General features: G+C 28.0%; 1 protein-coding gene across 1 annotated transcript; it reads left to right on the top strand.

Annotated features, from left to right (window-relative positions):
* Positions 1-5,879: 5,879 nt before the first annotated feature.
* Positions 5,880-12,078, top strand: LOC130982160 (beta-glucosidase 44-like). The gene is made up of 9 exons (XM_057906036.1): positions 5,880-6,191; positions 7,484-7,542; positions 8,515-8,590; positions 8,691-8,762; positions 8,922-9,009; positions 9,088-9,340; positions 9,435-9,550; positions 10,665-11,020; positions 11,569-12,078. The coding sequence occupies exons 1-9, from the start codon at positions 5,936-5,938 to the stop codon at positions 11,847-11,849; spliced, it is 1,557 nt and encodes a 518-aa protein (XP_057762019.1). The 5' UTR covers positions 5,880-5,935; the 3' UTR covers positions 11,850-12,078.
* The last annotated feature ends 209 nt before the right edge of the window (positions 12,079-12,287 follow it).

The raw sequence follows: 12,287 nt of genomic DNA, 5'->3' as shown, positions 1-12,287 counted from the left end.
GTGTGTAAATTATCAAGGTTTACAAGAAAACCTAGCAATTAACATTGGAAAGCTATAACAAGAGTTCTTGGTTATCTCAAGAAAATCATAAACTTGGGATTACATTATAGTGATTATCCCGCAGTTTTAGAAGGTTATTCCGACATAAGTTAGATTACAAATCTTAGTGACAACAAATCCACTTCAGGATGGATTTTTACCATAGGTGGTGGAGCAATAAGTTGGGTCTCAAAGAAACAAACATGTATTACACATTCTATTATGGAGGCTGAGTTTGTAGCTTTATCAGCCACAGGTAAAGAAGCAGAATGGTTAAGAAATTTGTTATATGATATAAAGATGTGGTCACAGCAGACGATAGCCATTTCAATCTTCTGTGATAGTGAATCAACCATGTCTTGAGCATATAATGAGGTTTATAATGGAAAGTCTAGACATATAAGTTTGAGACATGAATTTGTGAGGCAACTAATAGATGATGGTGTAATTACCATCACTTATGTAAGATCTCAAGGAAATTTAGCAGACCCTTTGACTAAAGGTTTGTCAAGGGATAAAATCAAAGAAACTACTGCTAAAATGGGATTAAAACCTATTATTGCTAAGTGATGGGAACCCAACCTTATTCTAGTAGACCACTAGTTTCAAGGTTTATTGGGTAATAACAAGTTATTTAGCAATTAGAGCACTAAGGTATAGGATTTAGTGCTATTTACAATAAATTAGGAGGGTGAGTTTAAACTCTTAATGGAATGATAATATTATCTATCAAAAGATTCCACCTATATAAATATAAGAGTGGTGCCGCTCTAATCGAGAATTTTAGAGGTTTTATTCGTAAATATTCATGAAACCAGGATGAGCACAAAGCCATATAAGTGCTTAAAATTTTAAACTCTTGAATTTGGAGGGTATAAGTAATGTGTGTGATTTTTGGTACTAGCATATGAAGTATAGGTTTAATCAATTAGACACCTATTACTTCGTTAGAACTTTAAAATTTACACTAAAAGAATGTTTAATCTTAGTGACACATTCTTTATGCATATACTTATATAATATTTAAATTTTGTAAACAATGGGGGATTGAAGAGTATTTACAAATTAATATATTAATATTAAAATAAACGGTTAAATAATTATCGTTTACGGTTCAATTCTTTCTCTAACGGTTGTGTACCTACATATATATTATGAATGCTTGTTAATGTATGTTAACGGTACTTTGTACTTATTCAAGAAATAATCAAAAGTATAATCTTTTCATTATGTAACTATTCAATAACCAAAGGTTACATCTATTCATAAGTTACGTGACTTTTGATTCTAATACATGCAGCATGTATATATATATATGAATTACCCACTGTCTATTCAATGCTGAGTGAAACAAAAGGATAATAACAAGTACTAAGTGTACATGTGATTTTAACTATTGAGAGTTTTCTTTGTTGAAGAGAGTTAAGAATTTCTTATTATTGCTAATTAAGAAATTCTTAGGTTTCATTGTATACTGTGAGAGTATTATCATCAACCCTATAGCAACTAAGTGTGGGGATAAATATCTATCTAAAGAAAGCGATCTAATCGTGCCTTAAAACTACTATACAAATATAAGATTTTGTCATCTTCTCATACTAATATATCCAACAGTTTAAAATTTTGAGAAGGAAAGGAGTGACCGCATTAGAATTTTAGGGTTTCGAAACTAATTAATATATATATATATGCCAGGGTATTTTGGTCTTTTTGATATAGAGGGGATTAAATGGGTATTCACGGGACGAGGACCTCTATCCCCACCTCCACCTCGTTTATTATACGGGTCCTCGCCCTCTGTCTCTGCGGGGAGAAAATGCTTCCTAAATTCATGCCCCAGCAGGTAATTCTCCGCCGAAATCCATCCCGTTGAAAAAAATTACTATCTCTAATGGTGTCGTTTGATTCATGTAGCCGACCCTATTTATTGAGACAAGACTTTGTTATTATTGTTTATATAAAAAATATAGAATTACATGGCAAAAGGCAACGGACAGCACCGACATTTAACACAGCAACAATGGTTACTTCTAGATATTAGCGACGAGCGGGGCCGCGGCAAAAAACTGAATTTATCTTTCAATGATTAGAAAATGACAAAATATGGTCCATTATTTGATACAAAATAAACCAGTACTTTTGTTCAATACTCCATGTTATTAATTAGCAGATACTCTTCAAACGGTAATAAAGATCAAACAACGTCTGCCAATAAATTTATTTAATAAAAAATTATATAATACATATACATTATGTGTGAGATTTGAAATAAAAATTTTTGGCACATCATCACATAGAATTTAACTTATTAATTGATAATTATTCGTTATATCCCCATATCAATTAATTATTCGGTAAATTACTAGCATAAAAAAATAACAATTATCCCGGTTATAATTTATCATCAAAGCTCTTACTAGCACAAGAAATTAAAGAAATTAAAGCGTGAAATCTGTAGTTAAGTCAAGACAATCTCCTAGCTACAAAAAACGTATAAGTTATGGTTTGAAAAGTACATAGCAAGTTGTATATATATATAAAGATTTCGTTTCTTTTTGGGTTTAAATCTTTGGTGATGTTATCCTAACGTGTTATATGATATATATTAACAATATTGTTTGGAAAATAAAAAATAGATAATTAATAAATATTAAATAAAATAAATTTAGATTTTTTTTTTGTCATCCTAGCTTTACCAATGTATTAAATGGTAGAATGATCATCATTTGTCAAGGTCAAGTGAATTTATTATATAGCATGCAACTTTACAAAATAAGAATGATGTAAATTTTACTACTAAAAGAAAGACGATCTAAATTTTACTACTAAAAGAAACACGTTATAAGATAATCGTTTCTTTTAATTCACGATCTCTTATCCGGATATGTATATTAATTACTGAGGACTTGAGTCTTTTAAGCAAAGCTAATAGAGTAATACGTGTAAAATGTTGTTATTTTATTTTTATTTATTTATTATTTATTATGAATCATTCGTAGGTATCTTTCTATACTGCTGCACATGATATTTGAGTATTTGAAATTCTAAAAGTTGCATGACTTTCTAAATATCGATTTTTGTCACTTTAAACAATCATATGCTGATAGAAAACAAAAATATTAATTTGTATATTAAAATCAGCCGCTAAAATTAGTTATTAATATATTTATGTATAAGTATATGTAATTTAATTTATATTTAACGTGTATTTATAGTCACAAAAAAATATATATTTATATTTTAATATAAATTTTATACTAATAATTAAATTTAATAACCGATTTTAGTGTATACGTAACATTACTAGATAGAAAAAGTTCGAATGTCTAACTATTTTAAACCAATATTTAATCAAGAAGTTTATTTTCAAATCATAATCCTCTTTTCTAAGAAAATGCATAAAAAAAATTACACAAATATTATGAGTAATATAGAGTATCACCTAATTTTAAATTTAGGATCACCCAAAAGATTTATTTATTGTTCTATGCGATAGAAAATCTTCCTTTGCCTAATTAATTGCATGTTCTAATGACTTCGGAAGATTCAAATATGTAAGGGTAGAATTTGAATTTTTAAAATTTTGAATTTTTATTTTAGAAAATAAAATATAATTTTTTATTTTTGAATAGTTTTTTTATTTATAAAATAAATAGTAAAAAATTATACTTTATCTTTTAAAATAAAATCTAAAATTTAGAGGATCAAATTCTATATGACTAAACTATCAATTTTGCTGATAAAAAAATTTATTGATAAATAACCACTTTTTTAAAATAAAATTGATAAGAATAGCTGGATATTATATATATTCAAAAACTTTAGGATTTAGATTTCTATGAGTGTGATTAGAGAAATTAGGCATTTTTATTTTTTAAATTTAATGATTTTATGTAAAATAATTTAAAAAAACGATAAACAGTTATAAAGATCACATTTTATTTCTATTTTTTGTACGTATATTCTACATTTCTATATAATTATCTAAATGTTTTCACAAAAATTTAGTAATATAAAAAAAGGGATAAACAAAAATACATTATTGAAATTGAATAAAAATAAGTTGAAATTAAATATAAAGAGATTCATTTTATTTTATTTTTATCTAATTTTTTGATGTAACAAAAAATAGACTCAATTAACCTAATTTGTCCACACCATAGTTTAAAAATTGAATCGAAAAAAAGTACTCAATCTTCTATACCCAATTTCCTAATACAATAAGAGAGGAATTTATTCAATCTCATTTGTCCATAGCATAGTTTTATCATGAAATCAAAAAGTATTTTGACACTGTTCTAAGTTTTAATTACTCTATGGTGACTACAATAATTTAGGAGGCATTTATAATTTTTTTTAGTTCAAAATAAAAAAAATTCTAAACCCACCAACATCAAGCTTAATTTAATAACTAAACAAACAAAATCAAAATACACAAAATTAAATTGAACATTCTGATATTTAATTATAAACTAATAACTATTAAATAATAATTAAATTTTTCGTATTACAAACATTTGAAACATGTATCTTTTATATTAGATCACAAATTATTTACTAAATACAAAAATTATTTAGCACTTCTATAGAATGAATGATATTTTATTATTCTTATCATATTTTTATATTTTTTGAAAACATATTTATTATTTATACATTTTATAATAATTTCTTCAGTAATATTTTTTTAGTTACCTATTCTGTAAATATAAGGAATTAGAAAAAATCTTCTAAAGTAAATAAAATTATAAAATAATAAAATAAGAAGTTAATTATAATTAAATTTGTAATTTTTATCGTGTGTAAATTCTATTATTTTAATTTAAAAATAATTAAATTTTTTTGTTTATTTTACTAATTTTTTTTTTATTTTAGAAGAGTTTGAAGCAAACAACTAATAAAATTCCAAAATTTAACTTCAAATTATCAATTTATTTATTCGTTTAAATAAATGCTAGAAGTTTAAATCTTAACTCAATAACTATCAACAAACTTTTAAATAAAATTTGAGTTTATAACGAATTATTCCTTAACTTATTAAACTAGAAAATATAGTTAAAAAACAAAAGAAAAAGGAGATTACAGAGCTTTTTTTTTTTAAAGGAAAAATTAAAGGAGATAAACGAGGCTAATTTTTTTTGATATTGGAGGAGTGTGTGGGTTGTGTTTGGTTATGGTGTATATAGGTGTTAGACACAGATGTGGGACAGAGAGAAATCGGACCGTCCGAATTCTTTGTTAAAAAATTCATTGACCACAAATCGGACCGTCCAATTAGTTTTTGTTTTTTTCTTTTTTATTTAAAATCAAATCGGACCGTCCGTTTACACCTTTTGTTTTTTTTTTTTTTGAACTGAAAACGGACCATGCGTTTTCAATTTTTGTTTTTTTTTTATTTTTCCTTTTAATGAAAACGGACCCTCCGTTTTTAGGTTTTTTTTTTTTTTTTAAAAATCAAATCGGACCCTCCGAATTTTATTAAAAAAATATTTTTTTTAGATCTCCTCTAATCGGACCGTCCGAATTCTTTGTTCTAAATCGCTCGGTCCTATTTCAGTTTCCTGGTACCATACGCAGGGAAAGCACCTCTATTCTCCATAATGCTGTATCACCCCATATCTCCCACCATATTAAAAATAAAAAGCGGATAAAGGATTAGTACCACCAAAAAAAAAGTGGAAAAAAAAAACGCATGGCCACGTATGGTCCACACTCTGATTGCGATATGGTGGCATGCGAAGAAAGATTGATATCTACAATTTCAATTAATTAATATTTTCTTCTTAGCTGGAGAAACTAAACCCCCATTTTTCAACGAATATGGCCTATAAATAAACCCCACTCATATGAACCAGAAAACACAAAAACACACTATTCTTCACACTCTCCTCCAAACATGGTGGCTCCAAAACCATCTCCACCACTGTTGCTTACAACTTTGGTGGTTGTAATAGTTGGGTCAACAATAATCCAGTGTGGCGCGGGTGCAGGGGATCTTGATGGGGTGCATTTTGACACGGGGGGTTTGAGCAGACAAGTGTTCCCAAAGGGCTTTGTGTTTGGAACAGCAACTTCTGCTTACCAAGTTGAAGGTATGGCCGACAAAGATGGTCGTGGCCCCAGCATTTGGGATGTTTTTATCACTAAACCAGGTAAATTAATTCAAATTATTACTCTCATCACTATATTATTCTATTACTTATGTGCTTTATATTCTGCTGAATGGACAGAATAGTGATGTTAGTTTAGCAAGAATTCTCTTTACCAAATTCTTGTAACTGTTGTCTTGAGTAATGCAATCAGAAAAGTTTAATGATATAAAGTAGTGAGGATTATATTACTACTTCTTATTCATAGGCTAAAAGTTAATATATTGTCTTATTGTTTTTAAAAAATAATATATCTATAAAAAAATCAGTTACTAAATCCATTTAATATATATTTTTATATTTATAGCTGATATTTTATATACATATATTATTTTAACATTGAAATTCTGTCAAAAGTTTTTGTCATGTACTGCTAAAACCTTATTATAATTTTCAAATTATACTTAACTAGTGTCCAATCACTGTCCGCTTTTAACATGATTTGCATGTTACTTAAAATATTTTAGAATACCTTTCCCTTTCAAATATCTTTAATTAGTTTGAAAATGTATGTGAGAACTGAGAAAAGTCCTTTTTTTTCTTTTTAAAAAATATATAGATATTAAACAATAAAACTTTTTAAATATTTTAATGATTTTAATCATTAATTGTAATTAATATATATTTTATAATTAACATTAATAATTAAAATCAGTAAAACACGAATATTGTAAGAACATCACATCACCTCGATTTCATTAAAAGAAATACATATTAATTCATCATTCTTATGTGGGTATGGATATTGGTGCCTTATCAAATTAATAATGACGTGTAACATAATCCAGTCATTTAATTGGGAATGAATGTAATCACCCAATCTTACAAGAAAGAATGTAATCACCCAATCTAATAAAATCTCCATTATTTTTCTTTTCTTCTTCCACGAATCTCCAACATTGCACTTATCCTGAAAATAAGTTGGCACGTTATTGCTTTAATTATTGGCCCCATGTATTTAAGAAAAAATATTTTATAAAGTAAAAAATTGAGAAATTGATAAAATGAAAAATTATTTTAATTTTTGTTCTTTATAAATTTTATTTTTAATTTAAAAATAACTAATACTAATTTTCTTATCTATCAATTTTTTATTTTAAAAGAATTTAATCTGTATTTAATTATCGAGAAATTATATTTTTATATTATAAATTTCTTATTTTATGTTACTTGATAACTATTTATTTATTTTATATTTTAAAAATAAGAATTACTCTTCTTCTTTAGTATATATAAGAATTTATCTTAATGAAATGAAATTCATAAGCTCACATTGTTTTTTAAATTGGAAACAGGGATTGTCGCCGGTAATGGAACTGCAGAAGTTTCGGTGGATCAGTACCATCGCTACAAAGTAAGTGCCAATAATTGAATGAAGAATGAACCAAGTATCAATACATTTCAATAAATTTTATAACACTACTCCAATATTTGATAGTGTATGCATTAAATTCAGTAGGCCCAAAAGCTATTTGTATGTTTTTAAAATAATACTTCCATCTTACAAAAAACAAAAAATACACATGCCGAGTGAAGTATTAAATAAATCCTGGTAACACTTAAAATTATATGAAATGATGTAATTAACATAATATTTAATTATTTCAACTACATTCAAGGTACTTTTTGAAAAAAAAAATATCATTATCTTGATATTAGAGTTGAATAGTTTATCTTAAAATATCAATTTTTTTGTTAAATGTTTTTCAATAGATAATTAGAAACAGTATAATATACATGTGCTATATATTTCACGGTAAATTTTAGTGTCCAAAGCCGTGACATTGAAGATATTTTGTACTATTTAATTTTTATCTATATTTTTTTATATTTTTATGCTATAAAAAATAAATTGATTTTATCTCTTCTCATTTTTTATTAATTATTTTTAATACCAAAATCTAGTTAAAAAAGGAGAAATTTGTGCATGCTATGAATTTATTTGGGTACTGTTAAGTTATTAAAAAAATTTAATAAAAAATATATTTTTTATTTTTTAGTGTGTTTAAAAAAATTTTAATAATAAAAATAAAAATATTAAAAAAATAAAAAATTAAAAGTTATAATTTATATTTCTTTTAAAGATTTTTTTATTTTAAAAAAGATATTTTTAACATTATAAATAAACAAAAAATATATTTATATTATTGTACCTAAATATAATTATTAAATAAAAAAATATTTTTATATAAAATATTTAAACATAAAATTATCTTTATTTTTTTAATTTTTTTTAAATTTATTTAAAAACAATTTCGTAAAATTTCATCCAAACAATTCATATATATATATATATTACTCAACTCAAGTGTATTTAATATGACAGGAGGATGTGGATCTCATGCAAAAATTGAACTTCGATGCCTACCGATTCTCAATCTCGTGGTCAAGAATCTTCCCAAGTAATAATTTGTTATATTTCCATATTTGATGAAAACTAGTATAAGAACAGGAAAAAAGAAAGCTGATGAAGTCTATAATTAACGAATTATAATTGTGCAGATGGAACAGGCGAAGTAAATTGGAAAGGGGTAGATTATTACAATAGGTTGATCAATTCCTTACTTGAAAAAGGTAAAATATCTATGTCTATGTACATAATATATTTGTGTCAATTCAAAACAAGTTATTGATACTCTAATCTAAATGATAAACCCTTACTTAAATGAGGTGTAATTAAATTGGTAAGGTGAAGCCACCATAAATAATATTTTAAGTCTTTAACCTTTGCAGGCATTACTCCATATGCAAATCTCTACCATTATGACCTTCCTCAAGCTCTTGAATTGAGATATAATGGATTATTGAGCCACCAAGTAGTGTAAGTAGCACACTTTTTTTTTCTTAAGCAACAATTTGATGGTACTGGTTACTTATGAATGTATAAAATTTGGCACAGGAATGATTTTGCAGATTATGCAGAATTCTGTTTCAAGACATTTGGGGACAGAGTGAAGAACTGGATGACATTCAATGAACCAAGAGTGGTAGCTGCTCTTGGCTATGACAATGGCTTCTTTGCCCCTGGAAGGTGCTCAAAGGAATATGGGAATTGCACTGTTGGAAACTCAGGCACTGAGCCTTACATTGCTGCACACAATTTGATTTTGGCACATGCAACTGCTGTTCAAAGATACAGAACCAAATACCAAGTGATAACAATTTCTTTCTTTCTTTCTTTCTTTTCTTTGATTTGAATTGCTATGAAGTTCTTATGTGATGGATGAATGTGCTTTTTTGTTTCAGGAAACTCAAAAGGGTAGGATTGGAATTCTCTTGGACTTTGTGTGGTATGAGCCTCTTACAAGATCCAAGGCTGACAACTATGCTGCTCAAAGAGCAAGAGACTTTCATGTTGGATGGTATAATTATTAATTTAGAATCTTTTTCATATTCACGTTAAATCATCACCTAAGTATGTTCAAGTAAAGTTCATAGGTAGATACAGAAATTGGTTAAAAGTCTTTCCCATATCATGTTTCTCTTGTCCTATTTTGAAAAAAGTTTAATTTTAATGCACTCATGATAGTGTAATATGTTTTACATAATCATTCATCCACATCCATTCTTTGGGATGACCATTCACGCCATCCATATATAAGCTAGGTATAGGGGTGGCAAGCGGGAAGCCCGCCTCGTCCAGCCAGAAGCCCGCCATTTGGCGGGTTGGCCCGCCCCGCCTTGCCTAGTGAGGCGGTCCCAAAATATCAGCCCGCCCCGCCTAATGGCGGGCTGGCGGGCCGGCGGGCTAAACCCGCCAAATATCCTTTTTTTTTTTTTACTTTTAACTATTAAATAATATATATAAAGATATAAAAAAATCTCTTGTATTTTTTACTTTTAACTATTATAATTTCTAAAGACATAAAAAATTATATTTTTTATATTCATAAACAATAAAATCTTTGTAATTATAAATATCTAATAAACATAATTATAAACCAAGTTTTCATCCAAAACAAAACTATAAATATTCTCTCTAAAGCAAAATAAACATAATTTAAAACATAATTATAAATATTGTCTCCAAAGTAATATAAACATAATCTAAACCACTCAATTTTTATCTTCATACTCTTGTAACTTAGGTTGGGAGAAGTTAGGTTTTGGCCAAAAAATTGTAAAAATACCCCCTCACTAAAAAAACATTAAGTCCGGCGGGGAAGCCCGCCCCGCCCCGCCAAAGCCCGCGGTTTAAGCGGTGCGGGTTAGGCGGGCTTTTGCTATTTAACAGTCCCAATTTTCCAGCCCGGCCCGTCTTTTTTGATGGGTTACGCGGGGCGGCCCGACGGGTTTAGGCCCGTTTGCCACCCCTAACTAGGTATTTTGCTAACATAGTGTTACGTACTATGTAATTAGATACACGTGTAAATCTATTTTACATTATATATCAAAAAATTCTTAGTTTTTGTGTCAATTTATGACTAGAAATTATAGACTGTCACATATTTAATAAATGTTGAAATTCACATACAGGTTCATTCATCCCATTGTATATGGAGAGTATCCAAAAACCATGCAAAACATTGTTGGGAACAGACTCCCAAAGTTCAGTGTGGAAGAAGTTAAGATTGTGAAGGGTTCCATGGATTTTGTTGGCATTAACCAGTATACTACTTACTACATGGCTGCACCCCACCTATCAAAACCACCAAAAGTTCCAGGCTACCAACAAGATTGGAATGTAGCATTTGTTTATGCTAAAAATGGGAAACCTATTGGTCCGAAGGCATATTCATATTGGCTTTACAATGTTCCATGGGGATTGTACAAGGCACTAATATACATCAAGGAGCGTTATGGAAACCCAACTGTCATCTTATCTGAAAATGGTAAACACCATAAGCCTACTACTTTGTGGTTTTGTTTCTAATCTTTTGATTAAAATCCTAATTTCCTCTCTGACAAACAAGAGAGGATCGAAGACACCATCGTTCCTCGATATCTAAAGATGAAAAATTGTCATTTATTATTCAAAAATGATAACAAATTGATCTTAATATACATAATACTAATAGGAGGATTACGCATTTAGCTGTTTAACGGTTAAGGACGAATTTGTCATTTTCTTCGTCCGCCATACTATGCAATCAAGATTTTATTGTAAAATATATTTATGGTATTTTCTTTAGTACTAGTGTTGTACTTGTACAAAGAAAATAAAGATTTTACGTGAAATCGAAAAAGTATATTAAGTATATAAAATATAAAATTGTAACAAGATTTAAATTGTAAAATCGTTAAATCTAGCACATATTTTGAAAAATTGATGCACTCATTTAAAATCGTAATATTAAAAGATTTTAAGAGTTAAATAGAGATTCTAGCAATATGTATGTACCTATTCAACATGATATCTAACCTAGTTTATGATTTGTAGGAATGGATGATCCGGGAAGTTGGACTCTACCAAAGGGCTTACATGACACCACAAGAATAAATTTTTACAAAGATTATCTAACTCAACTAAAGAAAGCAGTGGATGCTGGAGCAAATGTAGTTGGATATTTTGCATGGTCATTGCTTGATAACTTTGAATGGAGATTAGGGTACACATCAAGGTTTGGAATTGTGTATGTTGATTTCAAGACCCTTAAGAGATACCCTAAGATGTCAGCATATTGGTTCAAGCAACTCCTTACTAGGAAGACTAAGAACTAATGAAGAGCTTGGCAACAATGCTTCTTGATTCACCAATTAAGCTTCTATAGAGTATCTTGTTCCTAACTTCTTATGTGGTTTGCCTATGAGGTTTTTAATTATATATGTATGTGACTTGAGTATATGCAAATAAAATGTTTCTTTTATGTCACTCTCTACCTTATGTTTTAAATGAGGCACAGAAAATATGCCTAAAAATCTATGAATTCGTTCATCTTTTCTTTTCTAACTATATTTTCAAGTATGCAAATGAAAAAATTGTCTTCTTTTGACTTAAACATGTTGAATGCCCTAAATGAAACCTCTAGTATCTATATCTTGTTACCAAAATTTTGTCTAATACTTAACCACGTCTAAATAAAATTACTATAATCTAAATTTTATTACTAAAACCTCGTGATTTAATCAGAGCAATGAAAGATTTAAGAGTTAATACTA

Source organism: Arachis stenosperma, chromosome 5, assembly GCF_014773155.1.
Source record: "Arachis stenosperma cultivar V10309 chromosome 5, arast.V10309.gnm1.PFL2, whole genome shotgun sequence".
NCBI classification, from domain to species: Eukaryota; Viridiplantae; Streptophyta; class Magnoliopsida; order Fabales; family Fabaceae; genus Arachis; species Arachis stenosperma.
Note: the sequence above shows the minus strand (reverse complement) of the source record. Positions and strands in the feature narration are given on the sequence as shown.